The 21849-nt window shown below is 39.6% G+C and overlaps 3 protein-coding genes across 13 annotated transcripts in view; 2 read left to right on the forward strand and 1 right to left on the reverse strand.

The window, feature by feature from the left end:
- EGF (epidermal growth factor) overlaps positions 1 to 21849 on the reverse strand; it is a 100061-nt gene that overhangs the window by 51408 nt on the left and 26804 nt on the right. For 9 of the 11 annotated variants that reach the window (XM_050790987.1, XM_050790994.1, XM_050790990.1 and 6 more), the window contains exons 2-6: positions 21423 to 21622; positions 19114 to 19295; positions 18482 to 18709; positions 17528 to 17730; positions 1384 to 1524 (exon numbers count right to left, since the gene is read on the reverse strand). In XM_050790987.1, the coding sequence (XP_050646944.1) occupies positions 1384 to 1524; positions 17528 to 17730; positions 18482 to 18709; positions 19114 to 19295; positions 21423 to 21622 (954 nt within the window). Of the gene's footprint in view, positions 1 to 1383; positions 1525 to 17527; positions 17731 to 18481; positions 18710 to 19113; positions 19296 to 21422; positions 21623 to 21849 lie in introns of those variants that run through there. The other 2 variants (XM_050790985.1, XM_050790995.1) reach the window with 2 other exon arrangements.
- LOC126954949 (pre-rRNA-processing protein TSR2 homolog) lies at positions 14032 to 14684 on the forward strand. Its single transcript, XM_050791049.1, has one exon. It carries the CDS (start codon positions 14052 to 14054, stop codon positions 14625 to 14627), a length of 576 nt encoding a protein of 191 aa, XP_050647006.1. The 5' UTR covers positions 14032 to 14051; the 3' UTR covers positions 14628 to 14684.
- Positions 14825 to 21849, forward strand: part of CASP6 (caspase 6) — a 252125-nt gene continuing 245100 nt past the window's right edge. The window contains exon 1 of the mRNA XM_050791039.1: positions 14825 to 14828. The gene's annotated coding sequence lies outside the window, so the exon portion shown is untranslated. The remainder of the gene's footprint in view (positions 14829 to 21849) is intronic.

A 21849-nucleotide genomic window follows, 5' to 3' on the forward strand; every position in this document is an offset into this window, starting at 1 on the left:
CTCACATTTGTATATGCTGTAATTGATCATGGAAAGTCTGTTTTCCATACTCTAGCAAAAGGTAAACTAAGTCAATTCAATGATGATGAAAGCCATTTCTATTCTGTCACATTGCATTTTGTTTTCCCTCAGACAGAGTCTGGCTCTGTCACCCAGGCTGGAGTGCAATACCATGATCTCGGCTCACTGTAACATCATGATCTCAGCTCACTGCAACACCATGATCTCGGCTCACTGCAACCTCTGCTTCCCAAGCTCAAGTGATCCTCCCACCTTGGCCTCCTGAGTAGCTGGGACTACAGGTGCACACCACAACCCTTGGCTAATTTTTGTATTTTTTGTAAACATGGGGTTTTGCTATGTTGCCCAGGCTGATCTTGAACTCCGGGATTCAAGTGATCTGCTTGCTTTGGCTTCCCAAAGTCCTGGGATTACAAGTGTGAGTCACCACGCCCGGCCCAGCTTATACTTTCAAACACAGATTTTCATATTAGAATTACCCTTGGAAAAAATGTAGTATTATTTCCTTTGAAAAGATATACCATGCCATTTAAGTTAGGGATTCTTGAAAGCTCTTTACAAGCTTAGGACATTTCCTATTGTGCTCTTCACCCTTCAAGACTGATCAGAGCCCTTTCCCTAAATGTGGAAACCTTCTCCAGCAGTTTTATTCTGGCTGAAGCCCCGGCCTTCCAGCTCACTGTTTCTATGCCATGGCTTTCACCCACTGGTCTCACGTAAGCAAGGGGTTATAATTAACAGGCAGATGCTAGATTTACCTGAGGTCTCACCCCAGCTAATTCAACTGGATGTGTGCTGCAGCCATTGGATTATTTTCATCACTATACTACTGCACCTTCCAGGAAAAAGGACATAGTTTTTCTCCTGGGTTCATTGCACTTGGTCCAGAATCTGAAAACAGGAGGATCCCTAGACAACCAGCCTGATTCAGTTTCCCAAGCTTCCTACTAGATCTTTTTGGGATAAGAGTCACATACTCTTTGAGAATCTTATGATCCCTATGAAACCACTCCCCTAAAAATGTACGCATACTGAAATTTTGCACACAAACGCAGAGGTTGGTAGAATCCACTTAGAGAATCCCTGCCTTATATCAACCCCTAAGCATCCTCTCAGAGTATTTGATCTAGAAACACAAGATATGAAGAAGATAGGAAAGTATTACAAAGGCTTTACAAACAAGAAAAAATAAATAAAAAATAGTCTTCAGAGGTTGTGCGGGGGAGGGGGAGAATGGACTTGAAGTCGGTTTTCCATTGAGGTTCTGGCTAGCCCACTGAAGACAAGCCAGTGGCTCAGCCGGGCATTCCTCCCCTCAAGCAGCGACTCTTCCATTACTTTCACAGTACTTTCCGTCATTACCTTCACAATACTTCCGGTCTCGACTTACGGCGTATCCCTCTGCACACGTGCACAAGTGTGACTGGGCGTCTTGCCCACACACAGTGCTGCTGCAGTTTCCTTTCCTCGATTTGTGAAGTTTCTGCTCTAAAAGAGAAGATGCTTTATTTGGAGTGAAGCCGTGTTTTGACAGAGGACACTGCTAAATCTCTTCCTGATTCTCAAGAGGTCTTATCTCTTTGCAACGTCTGCAGCCGCATCTCTCACGGATGCAAACTTAGCCAGAGCCCAGATTCCCCAGCATCCCAAAGCCCACTTTTTTCTCCAATTGTATTACTTCTCCAACACCTCTCAGGATTGGGCGTCCTGAGTAGCTGGAGATGTCATTTCTTAGGTTGCGAATGCTAACACTACTTATTAGCTTTTTCATTCTAATTTACTTTTATCACAAAAAAGCAAACAAATTCTGCAAATGAAATAAATGAAATAATCTGCTTAAGATATTAAAACAGATTCAAACCTAAGAATCCTTTTTTTTCTGAGACTAGGTCTCCCTCTGTTGCCCAGGCTGAAGTGCAGTGGCACGATCTTGGCTCACTGCAACCTCAGCCTCCTGTGTTCAAGCAATTCTCCTACCTCAGCCTACCAAGTAGCTGGGATTACAGGTGTACACCACCACATCCGGCTAATTTTTGTATTTTTAGTAGAGACAGGTTGACCAGACTGGTCTCAAACTCCTGACCCCGAAGTGTTGGGATTACAGGCGTGAGCCACCATGCGTGGCCAAGAATACTTTTTAAGTATAATATTTATAGGTTAGATATGTAAGCTATTTAGCTGTTTTTAATATCATTATTTAATGAACATCTTTCAGACTCAATATATACCATTGCTATATCTCTGCTCCTCAAATTTCTGAAGTTATTGCTGCCAGCGTCCCATATGTTCCAAATATCCCATAATAAATAGTAAAATCTGCTCAGTGAGTTGGGTGCTTGGGTTGAATTAGCCAGCTATATTGAACAAGGGGTCAATTTTGTACCATTGATTTTCAGAGCCAGAATCAAGCGCTAAACTAGTAACACCTACACTTGGCCCTCCATATCTGTGGATTCAACCAACCCAGGACTGAAAATATTTGGGAAAAAAAATTCCACAAAGCAAAGTTCCAGAAAATAAAACATGAATTTGCCATATGCCAAGCACTATGTTGAATTCACAGGAATGAAGTGATGTAGGTATTGTATTAGGTATTATAAGTAATTTAGAGATGATTTAAAGTATATGGGAGGATGTGCCTAGGTTATATACAAATACACCATTTTATATTAGGGACTTAAGCATTTGCAGATTTGGGTGTCTTGGGGGATACCAATCCCCCATGGATACTGGGGGACAACTACATATCTCTTTCCAAAAAGTTAATGAGATTTTTGTTTCTTTTGCACCTTACTTTTTGCCCATTTTAAAAACAATAGGACCATTGTAAAATACTATGAGAAATACAGAAGTAAGCTTAAGTGTAAGGGCAGATACCTAGAATGCAGATAGATACAGAGGCCAGAGGTCTGGCAAGAGGTGAACGCCAAGGAAAACTACTGGGGTCATGGATTTTGAAGCCATGGCATTGTTAAAATCAGCTAGAACTGATGTATCGTGGAAACTGCTGAGGACCTGAGGAAAGGACTGCTGAGAACACCACCACTGCTGGGAAGGACACAGGAAACAAATCAGCAAGAGCCTGAGCAAAGCGGGCAGAGGACCTGAGACTGTTCTCCAAGTAGGCTTGGTTTCTCTGATCTGTTTATCTACTGATAAAGAAGTCTCCTCTGTCTGTATCCATTTCCCTTTATTTCAAAACTCAAAAGATAAAATTTCAACAAGTTTAATTAAAGGATCAAATTAGCTTTTATTTGGGATTCATGAATTGGCCAACATCTTGTCTAAAAATAGACAGATGCTACACTGGCCGTGGCAGCACAGTCAGTTTTGTGATATCGCTTGAGCAGGAACAAGAAAACAGCATAATGCATATCGTGGATTGGTTAACATCGGTTTACTTCAGGTTACTTTCCTCGTAAAGGTTAAACCAGATGGAATTTCCTTATGATACCAGTTAAAGCTGACCTGTTTGGGGATTTGGCTATCATCTCTCTCCTGATACCTCAGGGGGTCAGATAAACAAGTTAGTTTTGGTTTGGTGATTGGAATTTTAGCATGAGTGACTTCATTTTGGTTTAGTCTGTTGGGGCCAATTGCAGGAGCTCAGTCCAAATCAGTTGCCTCCCACAAATTTTATTTAACATCACTAGACATGACCGATAACGGTAAGATTCAGTAGAAACATTTTCTTGCCCCCTTGAAAATGTCCCTAGCATACATTGAGATCACCAGAGAGTATGCCACCCTCTAAAGATTCTGATTTGGTAAATCAAAGGCTCAGGAATCTGCATTTTTACAGAATCAGGAGTGATTATGATATCAGGAGGCTGTTTCACACACTTTGAGAAGCATTGGCCTAATGTACTAGCGAAATATTACACCTTCATCTTAGTTACAAGTAATTACTTTTAGCTACTCTGTGTTATTTCCTTAGTTATTTTGAACCTGTTGTTTCAATTCTCTTTACAGAATTAAATGCAAAATCAGTCTTGTTAACTCTCAATACCATTCCAGTATTACCTGCTAAATCAGTTAAGATTTACATTGAATGATCTTGTGGATAACTGATTCCAAAAATTTTATTTCTTGCCTATGGTTTTCATGCTAATTATACATGTATAGTTACATTATTTTTCATGTTCTATATGTTTCAGTTAAACTATCAAAATTTTAAGCAAAATTAAAAATAAAATGGCCTAAATTTTAAAAGTGAATGACTAAAATTGGAAACTTGTAAATATTGAAGACAAAATTCATCCACTTTAAATTTCTTTTTAAAAAGCAGTAATAGTTTAACTTTTATTTTTATGAACTTTACAAGTGAACAACAACAAAAATCCAGAAAGGTTTGAGTTGGCCTTTTAATAGCACTGAAATGCAACCACTTTCTTGAGGTAACAAAAAATTGAAACACTATGCTTCTTACAAAAGTCTTTCCTTTGCCTTATAAAAATCTTTCCAAACTCAGCATACTGGATGATTACTGGATTATGAATCAGGAAAACTGAATTTTGTCTTGGTTCTTCCTTTTACAGCATATCACTTTATCTCTTTGACCTAAGTTTCCTAATTCGCAAAATAAACTTGTTGAAATAGATATTTGCTAAGATCCCTCTTTTAAAAAAATTCTATAGTTATAAACAGAATTAAATGTTTGTGATAAATTCATCTGAGTTTATACCTCTAAAGATTATCAAACCTTAATTACTGCTTATAGTAGGGTAACAGAGAATCAAACTGTCTAATGAAGAAAATGACTATTGTCTCAGGTATTGAAAATGCTTTGCTCTTCTAGATCCAGTAATTTTTTTCTTTTTTCCCATACCTTTCTACTACCTCTCACCTGGATTTATATCTGTTCTTATCATGATCATCACCATCGTCACTACCACAATTATGTACATGCATCTTTTTTCCATCGATAAACTTCTGAGGCCAAGGCACAGTTATAGTCCCAGTAACACCTAGCATGGTGCCTTTTACAACATAGGCATCCAGTAAACGTTTAGAATACATCCACAAAAAACCCCTGTGATCATGCCACCTGCAACCTAACTCCCTATTTGTTTTTTCCTCAAAGTTCCAATCAACCTTAGAGCTAGAACTCAAAACAGTTTATCACAAGATGCTAGCCTAGTACTTTTTCCACTGTACCATGCTGCTGATGGTTTTAGTGATGCTTATTGACAATATACATCTCTCTTCAATAATGGACATAGGCAGGAAAGAAATCACTATTCTCCTCTGCCTCGTTGTGCTGATGACATGACCTGAATTCAGACACTAAACACTTTAAAAGGTCATTTTAGGTGGTGGCAAAACACAGAGGATTGAGGGTTATATTTTCTTTAATCTCCTTAATCTTCTGCTGTTCTTTAGCTTCAAAATAGGCCAAAGCTAGCACTGAGAATGCTGCTGCTGACCTCAGATAACACCCCTTCTGAGAGCTGAGCAATGAGGCTTAATTACCTCTGAGATCATTAAAGCTCCTAATCATGGAGTTTAATGTCCACCACCAACTGCACCTTCAGTAACTGCCTAGCTAGGACACAGGCACTCACGGCCTTTACTACAGCACAGAGAATCTGTAGATTTTGCCCTGGCCCAGTTCTGAAACAATGCACTTGGGATTCCCTTTCCTGTTTTTTTCCACTGATCACATCTTTGTCTACCTCAAATTCCATGTAAGACGCACCTCATCAACAAAGCCTTTCTAGTCTCTTCCATTCAAACCCATAAACTTTAGTCATTCTAAAGTCATAACTAAGTATTTGGCATCCCCAATATTTAGCACACAACAATAAAAATTTTGAATAACACTTTGTAAAGTATTTATATTGTCACATTTCATTTTCATAACAAGCCTTTGAGCTATACAGAGCAAGTATCATCTTCCATTTTACAGATTAGGAAATAGTGCCTTGTTAAGGATCATATAGAAAATAGAGTGTAGAACTGGGATGCTATTCCAAGCCTTCTGACCGTAACCCCCCTCTTTTTACCAGATATGTACAATTCTATGTGTGTGTGTTTATATTTATGCATTTGTATAAATATAAACATGCACATAAAATATATGTTCGTTTTATGAAATGTCTGTAAAAACCTGGTTATATTTTTGCTTCATTTGTTTATTGTCTTCATCATTAATGAGTTCTCAATAAATGATTGCCTCAACTTCCTCAAAAAACTTCTCAGACTGAACAGTATAGCCGTTTACTCTTGTCAGCTGATAGAAATACAAGGAAGAAAATACAAGAATGGCCATTCTGTGCTATTGAAATTCCTAATTACAGTAAAAAAAAGAAGAAAAACCAAAAAAAATCACCTAGCCAGAATTTAGCCACATGGTATCATATTCATCTGTACCCTTTTAGGAATCAAAAAGTAAATGAATCAACAAACTTAAAGCACTTTAAAAATAATGCTTTTGGCCAGGTGCAGTGGCTCATACCTGTAATCCCAGCACTTTGGGAGGCCAAGGCGGGCAGATCACCTGAGACCAGGAGTTGGAGACCAGCCTGGCCAACATGGTGAAATCCCGTCTCTACTAAAAATACAAAAATTAGCTGGGTGTGGTGGCGCATGCCTGTAGTTCCAGCTACTTGGAAGGTTGAGACATGAGAATTGCTTGAACCTGGGAGGTGGAGGTTGCAGTGAGCCAAGATCATGCCACTGTACTCCAGCATAGGCGACAGAGCAAGACTCCATAGCTAAATAAATAAATAAATAAATAAATAAATAAATAAATAAATAAAAATAATGCTTTTAACTCTTAGAAGAGCCCTTCAGGCCCATTGAGTCTTTTCTTATTGTATCCTCATTTCTGGCAGTTTGGTTGCCCATAGCAGGAAGATGGAAAATACAAGCCATGACATATGTACAACTATTATGTATCCATAATTAAAAATACATTTTAAAAAGACAAGGTGTATATGCCTCCACTCCCATTGTCACCACCACACCCCACCCACATTCACCAATGGCAGAAGTGGTGCATGAGTCCAGTGTTCTTTCTCGCTGAGCCCAGATGTAGCCTTAATCTTGCATTCCAGATTGCCAGTGTCAATGGCTGCAAGACAGTAGGTAATTTCCCACACAGACTAGAAACCCTAGGTCAGGGTTCCTTCCAGAGAGAGATAGTACAATTTAAGTATCAAAACGGTAGCAATTACAGTGAATAAAAATGTCAATTATTTTTTAAAATCCATTACTTTATAGAGATACTTAAAGAAAAAGTGACCTTTGGAGGATGCTGGAGGGTTAGGACACTAACTCTTTATTTTGAAAACAGGTAAATTAAGAAATAGGATCGAACACTGAATTACCTTTACTATAAAGGCTCCTCCTCCAAAGGACAATCATATATCTCATTTGGAAAGGCTCCTCTTTGTATAAGAATCCCAGCTAATATATGCATAAACAGTGATGGAATTAGAATGTCATTGCCTGCTTTGAACCTCTAATAAAAAATGGCTCCAGGCAATGATAATCAATAGCTTCTAAAACCATTAAGCAAAAGACTGATGGGGAACTTGCAGTGGCTGGACAATGCTGGTGAACTCTGAAATGCTAATTAATTTTGAACATCCTGAAAAAGAATAAGAACCAGCCCCATGTGCCTTTTAATGTGGTACAGTGGGGAAGCTTACAGAACCAACTGCAGTGCCACCCATAAAGCATTCTTGCAAACAATCTGATTCTGATCAGATTTCTAAGCCTAAACTACCAGTTTATAGGTAACAAGGAAAGTAGAGAAACATGTTAAATGACACATGGGGATATAATCTGCAAAATCCAGAAAGTGAAAAATTCTACAGGACTAATGATCTGTTTTCCTGAACAAACAAGTGGCAAGAAAAAGCCTCAGGTTAGAAAATAAACAGAGGCCACAGCCAGGTATGTGAAAACCTGCAAGATGTGAGAGCCAGCAGCAAGAAAGAAAACATAAAAATGATAAAGAGCAATTTCAAGAATTTAAAAGACATTTCAAATGGCAGCCATTTGGTGTCAGGACAAACCCAGCTTTGCCTCAAACCAGTGCTATGCTTGCTGCAATGGCATGTATCCTTGTAAATGTGACTCTAATCACTAAGAAAATGTCAATAACTATAAATGATGTTAAGAAAATATAGCAATCCATATTCTACTAATAGTTCCATGAAGAATAACAAAATTTTATGTGTTTAAACTAATAATTTAAAATTATATGAACTAATGAACTATATGAACTATATTTATCTTTCTAGGATGATTCTTTTCCAGGGGTTTCAAAATAACCAAGATTTTATAGTAGACACTCCAGCAACAAAATAATCAAAACAAATTAGACTCCCACCTTGGCAATTTTAGCTATACTAATTGCTTCCAGAAGCAAGTACATTTCCAGGAGGGCACAATTATCATTCATGAACTCACAGAATTAAATTCAGCCATCTTTTTATGCATGAAATGAATGTAAAGCATTTACACAGTGTTAGTAATAAATAACCTTCATTTCCCAAAGAATATGCTTTTGAAGCTCTCTTACAACTTAAAACTGAAATCTACATTTAAAGAATACAGAAAAAAGCAAAAATATTTTGACCTTTTACAACATAGTATCTATGAGCAATAAACTAGTTGTAAAATCCCCAGAAGTTGAACTTGAAATACTTTTCATTAAGATGTGTACAAAAATGTTCCCACACTATTTCTGAGATTTGTATAATAGTGTAGGTGTCAGGGCAGCCAGGATATCTGGCTAATAAGTTTAATCATGCCAACAAAAAATGTGGTATTCATCCTGTGCCTGTTTTCGGACAGCCAGGGGAGAAGCAAGAGAGAAAGAGAAAGACTTTAAGTTCCTGAAATTGAAAAAACAAAAATTTAAGAAAAATTTAAAAGGAAAAAGAGAAATAAGATTTTGACTCCATGATCTGTGCAAACTGAAGCACTTAACTACCAGGAGGCCATGGATAAATAATGATACGCTGAATTACAGGCTTTCCCAAAACAAATAAGGCACATGTAAAATACGAAATGATAGATAATAGAGTGTATTTGGAGATGCAGCATGGTATCAGTCTGCCTGGGTTCAAATCCCAATTCCACCACCCTGTGACCTTCAACAAGATATTGTGACATCTCTAAACCTCAGAACTTTTAATTTATAATATTACACTAATTATCACAATTAATAGAGCTGTTGTAAAGATGAAGTGAGATATTATAAGGAAAATCCTTACATTATCACAAGAACAGATAATTTGGTACACATGCAATAATTATGGTATCTCTGTGAGCCAAGAAGTTGCATGTACTTAGATGGGTTATTTCAAATTCCAATTGAAACAAACAGACAACAAAAACAAAAACCTATGTACTCAGATATCACATATCTTTAAAACTTGTTCCTTACTATATTATTTAGGAGATAGAGTGCCAAAGAATTTTTTTTCGCTTGGTTTTTTTTTCCGGGGTGGGTGGGGTTTGAGACGGAGTCTTGCTCTGTTGCCCAGACTAGAGTGCAGTGGCCTGATCTCGGCTCACTGCAACCTCTGCCTCCCGAGTTCAAGTGGTTCTCCTGCCTCAGCCTCCCAAACAGCTGGGATTACAGGTGGACGCCACCACACGCAGCTAATTTTTGTATTTTATTTTATTTTATTTTTTCAGTAGAGACAGGGTTTCACCATGTTGGCCAGGCTGGCCTCAAACTCCTGACCTCAGGAGATCCACCTGCCTTAGCCCCCCAAGGTGCTGGGATTACAGGTGTGAGCCACCGTGCCTGGCTCGCTTGTTTTTTCAACTCTTGTTTATTAAAGTCGTTTAGGCATTGGGAATGCAATGGAGAGTTGTATTCTCTGTCCTCCAAGGACTAAGGAATATAAAAAGACAGACAACTACAGCAAAGCATGGTAAGTGTCATATGATTGGGGAAATTCTCCGAGAACACATTCTCTGGAACAGCTAACTTTGGCTCACAGTGGATCAAGGAAGGTGTTCCTGAAGGAAGTCACGTTGGACCTGTTTCTCAAAGAATGAGGGGAGACAGCCAGTGAAGGGACAGAGGTGGCGAGTTCCTGAGTATGCAGACCAGGCTGGAGAAGAGAGCAAGTGTACCTCATGAAAGGAAAGTACATCTTTGAGAATGGTTGCAACAGAGAATGTAATACAAACAAGGGTTGAGAGAAGAAGCTGAGAAATGAGCAGAAGACTTGGTGAACCTGAGGAAGAGACTACACTTTAATTATTGGTGGTTAGGAATTGTCAGCAAATTTTAATCAAACAGTGACATGACTGGGCCTTCTTTTTGAGGGATTATGCTCCCTGCAGCAGAGAAAATGGAGACAGGGATACTAGGCAGGAAGATGCTGGAGAGAGAAACCTGTGGGAAGGGCACAGTGGTTAGATCGTAAAGGGTAGAATTGTTGGGATGCAGAGATTGATTTCATGGGATGAGAGTGAGGAAGACGAAGGAACAGGCAACTCCTTGGTTTTTGCTTTGGGAGATGGGGTGGAGAGTGACGCCATTCACTGAGTTGATTACACTAGAGGGAGAGGAGCTGGGGAAGAGGGAGGTGAAAGTTGCTAGGTCAGTTATTTTCTTTGAGTCTGAAACACTTGGAAGAAATCCAAGTAGACATGCTTACAAGGCAGATAATTATAAGGGCCTTGATAAGGATATTTTTACTGAGCCCAAACACACGCATTTTATGGGGCCCCTGCAGGACCCTGAGCTTGGAAGGTGCAGACAGCAAGCAGACATGGTCCAGAAGAAGGACCAGCACAACTGCTCTTTAGGAAACTGGTCAGATCATCAGAAAACAGCCTGATGGTAAAACTGTGGCTCTATTACTTGGACTTGGGGTGCAGCATGCAGATATATCTGCAGCATGAAGCTCCTCCAGAATGAGACAACCTGAATCTACAAGCCAAGGACTTGTTCAAACCAACAAACCAATCTTCCACGTGAAGTTCTGTGGCTTTGCCTTTTGCAAACCCCTGCCTTGCCTTGGCCAGGCAGTCTTCACCAGGGCTGCTCCTTTTTGTATATTATGAATAAATTCCCATGTTTAAAGTCAATTGTCTCTGTAGCTTAACTCTGCAGCAGATCTTTGCAGCCTGACACTCATTATGCCTGAGTCCTTTTTAAAAAAAATTTCTCTGGAGCCCCCCCCCCCCCAGAAAAGAGGTCTGAACTACAAATAATAGATTCAAGAGTCCTGTGGGCTGCTGCATAGGAAATAAAACAGAAAAATGACATGGGTTGTGTCACTGTTAGAGAGTAATGATGCACATAACCATATGAATGGTTCTGAGAAATTCCACTCGAGAAAAAACTCATTCAACTTTATTGAACACACCATCTCTAAATTGCTTGACCCCGAAAGGTTTTTTCTCCTAAGTAACCTCATTAAATCCCATAGAACTAGAGTTTTGAGGCCAGGCACTGTGGCTCATGCCTGTAATCCCAGCACTTTGAGAGGTCAAGGCGGGTGGATCACCTGAGGTCAAGAGTTTAAGACCAGCCTGGCCAATATGGCAAAACCCCGTCTCTACTAAAAATACAAATTAGCTGGGCATGGTGGTGGGTGCCTGCAATCCCAGTGACTCAGGAGGCTGAGGCAGAGAGAATTGCTTAAAACCCAGAAAGCGGAGGTTGCAATGAGCTGAGATTGCACCACTGCACTCCCGCCTCAGCAATAGAGCGAGAGACTGTCTCAAAAAAAAAAAAAAAATACTAGAGTTTTGTAGAACATGCTTTGATAAATGATAGCTTAGGCATTTTGCAAGAAGTAAGTTTATTGATATTCATATTTGTATAAATATTTATATTTTATAACAAAAATAATATCAACCAGATTATATGATTTTTCTGTTATTTCTTCACTGAAGTAGCTTCACTACTAAATGCTTTGTAAAGCAAAGTACTACCTTCCAGATCACCAGAGGAGCTGCAATTTAGGCATAATATCCATGAGGAACTAACCAGCCTCTAGAGAAGTATGTCTTTACATCTGAAGGATAGGCTGGGCACAGTGGCTCATGCCTGTAACCCCAGGACTTTGGGAGGCTTAGGCAGACAGATCGCTTGAGCTCAGGAGTTTGAGACCAGCCTGGGCGATATGGTGAAACCCCACATCTACCAAAAATACAACAAAATTAGCCAGATGTGGTGATGCACACCTGTAATCCCAGCTACTCAGGAGGCTGAGGCAGGAGGATTGCTTGATGCCAGGAGATAGAGGTTGCAGTGAGCCGAGATCACACCATTGCACTCCAGCCTGGGCAACAGAGCCAGACTTCGTCTCAAAAAAAAAAAATCTGAAGGATGTCAGACACATTGAAAACCTGATAAAATTTATATACCATCTCCCTAGGTGGAACAGTGCATATTTTTTCATCTAACCCTAAAATCAATAGATCCACAGGCCCTACATCACAGGTAAAGAGCTCCTGCTTTCTAAGACACTAAAACAATTTAAACCAAATCAATAATCGCCAAAATAACAGTGCCCCTGAAATCAGAAGTCCTTTGCACTTGGAGTATGTGTGAAGCGCATCTTTTGGTCAGTAACCTAAGCCAATCTCCAATACCAATTGTCTTCCGGGTTCCAGGTTTATCTGTGGCTCTGCAGCTGGCAGAGGCTTTCCAATCAAATTCTATTACTTGCCACATTGTTTGGGACTGCTCTTTAGTGAACCATTGTAGATTTTCTTCTGAAATTCACGCTTTCAGTTATCCTATTTGAACTCCCTGTCACAGAGGCTAAGTAGTGAGGGGCTCTGAAGACACAATATATTTATGGTAGAAAGAACACTAAACTGAGAGATTGATGATAGGACATTTTCTCCCACATTCATCATTAACTAGCTATGTAATCATGGAAAAGATGATCTATTTCTTCAGGTCTCTCAATTATGAAATGAGTACAATTATTCCTACCCTTCCTGTCTCACAACATTGCTGTGACAAACCGATAAACTAAAGCCCATGAAAACACTTTGAAAATTCGGAGGTGACATATAAATGTAAGAGAGGGTGATGATGATGGCAGACATATCTCTAATTACTGTGAATGGGACTCAGTAAACACTGGGACTCAGTAAATACTTGTTCATAATGGTTATTGGTTATGATTTTGTTGTGAGTCATCACCACTCAGACAATGAGTTGTATGTGAAGACAGCTTGAGTTGAAATTTCCCATGGAAGGTATGTGGCAGTGTATCAGATTCACTACCTTTATGTGTAGACGATCTACACTACTATTATGGATTCACCCGTCTATTTTATAGCATTGCCACTAGGTTGTTGCTATTTAATGTGGTGCTAGAACCCACAGTTGAGCTGTTTCCCACAACTCTAGCTTTGTGAATTAAAGTGAGATCGCACCACTGCACTCCAGCCTGGGTGACAGAGTAAGACTCCATCTCAAAAAAAAAAAAAAGAAAGAAAGAAAGAAAGTAGAAGATATAAACAATTCTATCTCTATTTCTGTACTTCAGAGAGCTATTTAAGGCTAACATTAAATCTATTTTAAAACCTTCTTGAAATAAAACTTTTACATAAAGGCGAGATGTTAGTGGCACATCATTCACGAGGTACATTGAGCAGCCTAACGATCATAACAAATTTTTTAAACCTGATAACTTTTTTTTTCCTGTAGGCTCCTTGTGGTATTTCACAAAAGCCTAACAATTTTTTTTTTTTTTAATTTTAATTTGAGACAGAGTCTCACTCTGTCACCCAGTCTGGAGTGCAGTGGAGCGATCTTGGCTCACTGCAGCCTCCATGTCCTGGGTTCAAGCGATCCTCCTGCCTCAGCCTCCCAAATAGCTGGGACTACAGGCATGCGCCACCATGCCCGGCTAATTTTTGTATTTTTTGTAGAGACAGGGTTTTGCCATGTTGGCCAGACTGGTCTCGAACTCCTGACCTCAAGCGATCTGTCTGCCACGGCCTCCCAAAATGCTGGGATTACAGGCCTAAAAACTTTTTAAAAACAATTACATGGTAAAGAATTCAGGGACCGGGGCCGGATAATGGCGGGCGCTGCAGAAGATGCGCGAGCTCTTTTCCGGGCTGGGGTCTGCGCGGCCCTGGAGGCCTGGCCGGCCTTGCAGATCACTGTGGAGAATGGCTTCGGGGGTGTGCACAGCCAGGAGAAGGCCAAGTGGCTGGGGGGTGCAGTGGAGGATTACTTCATGCGCAATGCTGACTTGGAGCTAGATGAGGTGGAAGACTTCCCTGGAGAGCTGTTGACCAACGAGTTTGATACAATTGTGGAAGATGGGAGTCTGCCCCAGGTGAGCCAGCAACTGCAGACCATGTTCCACCACTTCCAGAGGGGCGACGGGGCTGCTCTGAGGGAGATGGCCTCTCGCATCACTCAAAGAAAACGCAAGGTCACAGCTACTGCACTGAAAACAGCTAGAGAGACTGATGAGGATGAAGATGATGTGGACAGTGTGGAAGACATGGAGGTCACAGCTCCGAATGATGGGGCTGCCACAGATGGGGTCTGGTCCCAGCCTGAACCCTCTGATCCAGACGCTCAGACTATTAAGGAAGAGGATATAGTGGAAGATGGCTGGACCATTGTCTGGAGAAAAAAATGAGTGGGGATGGTTGGAAATGGCTTTGGGCCCTTATTTGCTAGTTCTGAGAGTTGTCTGTAGGGTTTTGTTGTTTTGTTTTTTTTTTTTTTTTTTTTGAGGATTGCAGACCTGTGGACTGGTTACCCCATCTCCACCCTCTCCCCTGTTCCCGTGTCTGGCTCCCTCCAGGGCAAGGAAAACCTAGGGTCCTTGGTCTTGGGGGTGGGGGGACCTTGTCCAGCACATTCCCTTGGGCCTTTAGTTAACATCTGAGTGACCAAGCCGGGTTCCCCAGTACAGTGTCTTTTGGGTGCGGTCATTGTGAGGAAGAGGATGAGTGAGTGTGGGTGTGGCTGGAGGAGGAGCTAGATGCCAGTGGGCAGGTGGATTTGGGGAGGAGAGGACCAGCAGGAGCAGCAGCAGTACTCAGTGATAGGGGGCTGGCTGGGTCAGGAATGGTGAGATGAACGTGCAAGTGGAAGAGAGAATAGTTGAAGATGTGAACGAAAGTAGCTCTGGAGCCTTTCCCTTACCCCACCCCCCACACATGCAACAGCTCTGTACCCCTGCCCAGAACTTGGAACCTCCCAGGAATGCTGCCTTCCTGCAGCCCAGCCTCCAGCCCTGGGTTCCCTCAGGAATTCAAAGACCTTGGCTAGGTGGTGAGCTTGGAAGAGCTGGGCTTTGTTTTCTGCCTCCTGTAACCTCTTTCCTTACTCCTTATCCCATCCCATTTGAGTTCAGGGGTGAGGCTTAAGATCTTAATAAATAATACCTTACAGATTAAAAAAAAATTCAAACAGAGAAGACCACATTTACAGGTGGAAATTTGGGACTGTGACTAGATTCAGTCAATCACTTATTCTTTTCACTAATATTTACCATCTAAAATTTATTTATAAATACCTACTGTATATATGGTGGCTAAACAAAGCAAACAAAATATACATGGTTTCTACCTGTATGGCACTTACAATCAAATGGGAGAGAGAATCCAAAGAAAGCAAATGTGTATGTAGTTACACCTCGCGATGGGTTCAATGAAAGGTGTACTATGAAAAAAGTAAGAGGTGAAGGGGCCTATTTTGATTGGCTTATCAGAGAAGACCTATCTGAGGACATGACATTTAAGCTCAGAACTGAAGAGAAGTCTAAGCCAAGGAAGAGTGTCTGCAAAACCCTAAAGGAATGAAGAAGATTAGCATGTTTGAGGAGTTATAGCAAGACTTGCACTAAATTCTAGTGAGGGCAGAGATCACTAGAGCAGGTTGGTCAAATATTGACGAGACTGGTAAAATGCTGAACTTCAACCTAAGTGCAAAGAAAAGCTTTTGACACATTTTGTGTAGGAGAATGAATAGATCAGATTCAGAAAACAGAAGGATCAGTTGAGCGGCTACTGTCGTAGGCGAAACAAAAAGTGCCTGTCTGTTTAGACTATGGCAGTGGCAGTAGAGAAGAGAAGTGGACATTTGAAAAGTATATAGAAGGTAGAATGGAATGGATTTGGTGTTGGATTAGAAATTGGGGGTGCGACAGTAGGAAAAATCAGAGATGGCCCTGTAGATCCCAGAATATGCCACTCCAAAATAGGAAAGATTGTTGAGCTTCAAACAATTAAAAAGAAATAGATACAGAAAAGCTATCTCTATTTGCCTAAATGCAAGACACAGATTTACGAAGACAATAGGTACCCCGTCTCTACCAGGAATCACAAAAGTTAACCACTGAAGACAACTTTAGATCCTTATGGCCTCGCAATGGCTGCGGAGGTATCTACATTAACAAGCTTTATTTTTAATTTATTTTTATTTATTTATTTATTATTTTTTGAGACAGAGTCTTGCTCTGTTGCCCAGGCTGGAGTGCAGTGGTGCAATCTTGGCTCACAGAAAGCTCCACCTCCTGGGTTCACGCCATTCTCCTGCCTCCCAAGTAGCTGGGACTACAGGCGCCCACCACCACACCCAGCTAATTTTTTTGTATTTTTAGTAGAGATGGGGTTTCACCATGTTAGCCAGGATGGTCTCCATCTCCTGGCCTTGTGATCTACCTGCCTCGGCCTCCCAAAGTGCTGGGATTACAGGCGTGAGCCACCATGCCCAGCCAACAAGCTTTATTAACTAGCATTTAGCTGCCATTTATTTGCCTTCCCCCAACTTGCTGCCCATAGAAACTCAAAGTCCTTTTCCTCTGTCTTGTCACTTCTCTAAAAATTTACTGTTCTTTATTAAAGATACTACATAAGCTGGCATTTAAAGCCACCTCTTTGAGAGCTACTACTTCCCCAGGTTTCTCCCATGTATATACAAATGTGCATGCTAATCCTTTTCTATTTGTTATTCTTTCTTTCTTCCTTCCTTCCTTTCTTCCTTTCTTTCTTTCTTTCTCTTTCTTTCTTTCTTCCTTTCTTCCTTTCCTTCCTTTCCTTCCTTTCCTTCCTTTCCTTCCGTCTTTCCTTCTTTCCTTCTTTCCTTCCTTCCTTCCTTCCTTCCTTCCTTCCTTCCTTCCTTTCTTTCTTTCTTTCTTTCTTTCTTTCTTTCTTTCTTTCTTTCTTTCTTTCTTTCTTTCTTTCTTTCTTTCTTTCTTTCTTTCCTTCTTTCTTTCTTTCTTTCTTTCTTTTTTTGAGACAGAGTCTTGCTGTGTTGTCCAGGCTGGTCTCAAACTCCTGGCCTCAAGCAATCCTCCCACCTCAGCCTTCCAAAGTGCAGAGATTACAAGTGTGAGCCACCATTGCTGGACTTCTATTTGTTTTTCTCTTGTTAATCTGCCTTTTCTTACAGGGGTCTATTATAACTAAGAATATATGAGGGTTGAAGAAAAAAACATTTTTCCCCCTACAAGCCCTCATTGTCTGGCTCAAGCAGGTAAATGGGTGGGAACTATGTGTCAGGCCCTGCACAAGGTCAATGATGACTCACCACGCTCCCGAGCATCATCTTCTGCCTTGGGCTGTGCAAGTGGATGCACTACTTTCAGTTCACCAGGTGGTACAAATGATGGATGGAGGTTAATTCTAACCATATCCTTTCCAGTGTGTTTGTTGGCTATCCAAATTGTCCTCGTTTTCCATGTTGAATAGAAGACATGGTCACCAAAAAGGGACATTGCAAACAAATTGTGCCTAAAAAGCAACCACAAAAGAAAAAAGAACAATAGAACATTTGTTCCTTGGCTTATTAGAGTTTTACTTCATTTCCATTTATTGTCTAAGTTTTAACTACCTACCTTTTCCATTGTTTCTCATTTACGTTTAGAAAAGTATATTAAGTTTAAAATTTTATTTATGTCATCATACTCTGAGCTAATAAGATATAATTTCTAGCTCCAGATCCATTACCTCATTAATCTTTTAGTCATCCAATAAGTGTGATGAAAATGGGGAAGAACATAGGAACCGGGTAAGAATGGGTTTCTAGTGACATCAATTTCACATGACTAATTTCTGCCTTTTGCCACAAAGCTGGAAAGTCAGTTGCTGGCATGATAGCAAACCAATGAAATATAAAAATATATATAACATAATAATTCCAAAAAGAATAACTATGATCAACATGTGAGAACTTATTACATGCCAAATACTCTGTTAATTATTTTTGTTTGTATTCATTTACTTTCCCTTCACAATAATCCCAAGAGAGAGATGCTATGATTATCCTCACATTAAAGGAAACTGAGGATAAGAGAAGTTATAGAACCTACTCAAAGTCACTCATCTAACAGATGAGTTCAATCTGGAGCTTGAACTCAAGTCTTTTGGATTCAAAATCTATGGCCTAAACTACTATACCAGTTCTGTTGACAAGTGTAAAATTAATTTATCTTGTGGACTTCAAACGACAACTGTTTTATTTTATACCAAGAGTAAAACTTACTGTGTTGGATGTTTACTAACATGGACAGAACCTCCATCATAATCACAGGAGCAAATAAGAGAATTGCTTCCTTCTCTGCTGTACTGAATCCAAAACAGCCGCTTATCAAGCACATCCAATGACACAGCCGTTATTTTCTCTGATGTCTCTAACAGAGACTTCACTTCCACACCATCAAGATCTGCTCTGTAAAGGCTGCCAGCCACCTCTGAAGACCAAAATATAAACCTGAGGGAAAACACATTACATAGACCCAAAAATGAACGTATAGTGCCTTAAATGGCCAACTCTCTCAATGTTTCAGCAGCTCCTGCACAGGGCAAGTTTGACTTTTTTGAATGGAAATGTATTCAACAAGCAAACACTGCCCTATTGTAACATTACAAGCAATTTCAAGTTAGAAGGGGAATTATGTCTCTATAGCAGAAAACCATGATAGTTAGGAATATTTATGAAGGGATCCTGTCTCAGTTGAAATGCAGGCAATTGTCCTATAGAAAATGGTGCCTGTGTGCTACAAAGAGAGCTTTGGTCTCAGTGAGAGGACCCCTTTGAATTTAAAATGTTATAATTCTATCAATCTTCACTAGATTTGTAAATATATTTCAATGTCTGAATACAGCAGAATTTACCTTTCTACTGGATCAACTGCTATATTTGCAGGATATTTTAAAGCACTTAAAAGAACGTGGGAATTATTTCCTTTCATATCTGTTACTGTAATGATTCCTTCCTGTTGATTTGACCAAATAACTTCTTCATTTATCCAATTTATTGCCATTCCAGAAACATTTTTCTCTATATTACATACTCTCTGCAAAATCAAATTTTAAAATTGTTATTAATATTTCCCCATTCACAACAAAATTATTTTAATTGTTATATATAAAAAGTCTATTCTTTTAAGAACTTGTCATCTTTATGCATTTCCAAAATTGTTTAAATAATAAAGTAGTCACAGATATGGTGTCTTTGTTTTGATGCAGCATTATTAAACCTCCTGCGACCCCTAAGTAAATATTTCTGGAAATAGTATTTATATCATAGCTTTGAAACTAAAAATTATCCTACACACTATTTAAACTAGGCAGCCAACCATCATGTATTAATCATTTCAACTACAGTAATAGTGAAATTTTGCTGCAACCGTGAAGACAGCTTATTCCATTCCATTTGCTAATGGAACTTTCCAGATCTTCAACTGAACTCAATTCCAAGCTCTGCAAGATTTCCTTGGAGTTTGAGCTTACAGACATGAACTTGATGAATTTCTCATTATGGCCTTTATTCTTCTGGCCCTCTTCCTCCAATAGGCCTTCTTCCTTTCCACAGTCCTTCATGCCCTCACACTGTGACATGAGAGTAGCAGGGCGTCTTTTTATGCGCCTTGGGCTGTATTCCCAGCTCTTTCATGATAAAAATGCCCAACCAAAACTTTTCATCTCTTAATTTCAGCCAAGGGCAGGTAAGCTGGTCTTCTTGGGGAATGGAGGTTGCGAGGTAGGCAGAAGCCCCAATTTGAACTGTTGAAGATTTTCATGGTGTAAATATTCCACCATGGCCGACATCCAGCTACCCAGGTGACATCATTGAAATCAGAGTTGGGCTGAAATTGCATAATCTCATGAGCCTGTGCTATTTCTACATCTCATGTAAATAAATCTAGCCAACTTATTTTACCATTGAAAATAATGGCCAAAACCGCAATTACCTTTGCACCAACCTAATACATTCATAAACTAGCTCACCCAGGCAAATTGTTTGCATTTTAACAGTTGTCCTTTATAAGCAATGTTTTAACCCAAAGGAAGGAATATAGGGATGGAATTTTAGGCATCAGGCTGATCCTTTCCTAATGACTTGACATAAATTCACAACTATTTTAAGTTTTTCCATGTTCTTGATAGAAAACCCTTCAGATTCTTAGACTCAAGAGTTTGAAACTATACTACCACATGTCTGGAGGATAATGAGTAGCCATCCTTGTTAAAAGTGAGATTAGCAAGTATTAGAGATGTGGTAAAACAGATTAGCACCCAACTGAAGCTTTTAAGAATAATTGGAAAGAGAAAGATTTGGCTAAAAAACAAAAAAAAAAAATTGTGCACTTTGTGTTGAGAAATCAACTCTTAAAATTTCTCTAGGCACATGATCTTTGTAATCCATCACCGAATTGAGAGAAACATTCCTCCTGGGACTCATATAAGGGTTCTACCAGCTAAATAGAAAGATTAAGGATCTTTTGTATGTACTTGAAGTAAAGTACCTTGTATCTGTCATCTGCTATATTATTTTTTTCCAAAGTGCAACCACTGTGAGAAGAAAAAGAAGAAAAGTTTTCTTTCTACATGTCAGGTGCCAACACCCATGATGGAGATTTTATACAGATAAAACAGGGTCTCTCAACTTCAGCACTATTGACATTCCGGGCTGGATAATTCTTTATTCTGGGGCTGTTCTGCACAGTGTGAGATGTTTTGCAGCATCCCAGGCCTTTCCCCACTAGATGCCTTTATCGTCTCCACCTTCCTACCTCATCCGCTTGTGACAACCAAAAATGTTTCCAGACACTGCCAATTGTTCCCTCAGGGAAAAACTGCCCCCCATCTGAGAACTACTGGGGTACCTTACAAATAGCAAGAAATAATCATGCAAATAATCTGTCTTCATAAAATGGTGATCTGATTTAATAAACTCAGATATTTTCAAAATTACATTCATATCTTCACTTTCTCATTTTGGGGCTTCTGAAGAATATCAATGTGTGGACTTACTCAATAATATACTACCACATATGTAGATTAAATAAACGCCTATATTTGGCAGACACACATTTGAATTGTAATATAATTTTCATTTATCTATACATTAAGAATTCAATATATTATATTTGTCAGCCTGTACAAAAACAGCTCAAACACTGCAGGTAATGGTATTTTACCTCTTGCCTTGACCCATTCAGAAAAACTCTTTGCAAAAGTTGTCTTTCTAAATCCACCCAATAGATTGTTTTCTCTTTATAATGAAAATCCATGATCACTGAGACACCAGCATCCACCACCAATGGCTCATAATTGGTTCCTTCCGTGTCAATCCTAAAGATACTATTTCCGTGGGAGAAAATTAAGAAGGGTGCAGGACCTGGGTGGGAAGAAAGAGACCAAACTGTATACTTTCAATATTTTATCTCATTTAAACAAAATACTTCCCAAGGACAACCAACACAAGCAGAAATAATTTTTAATTACTGGTTTTCTGTTTAAAATAAAGTCTATTGTATAGATAATAAAGAGTTCCTATAGATATTCACACTTCATTTTGTAAATTGTCTTCTCCACAAACTGATTATAAGACATGAACACTGGTAA

Source organism: Macaca thibetana, chromosome 5 (genome assembly GCF_024542745.1).
Source record: "Macaca thibetana thibetana isolate TM-01 chromosome 5, ASM2454274v1, whole genome shotgun sequence".
In the NCBI taxonomy this organism is placed as follows: domain Eukaryota; kingdom Metazoa; phylum Chordata; class Mammalia; order Primates; family Cercopithecidae; genus Macaca; species Macaca thibetana.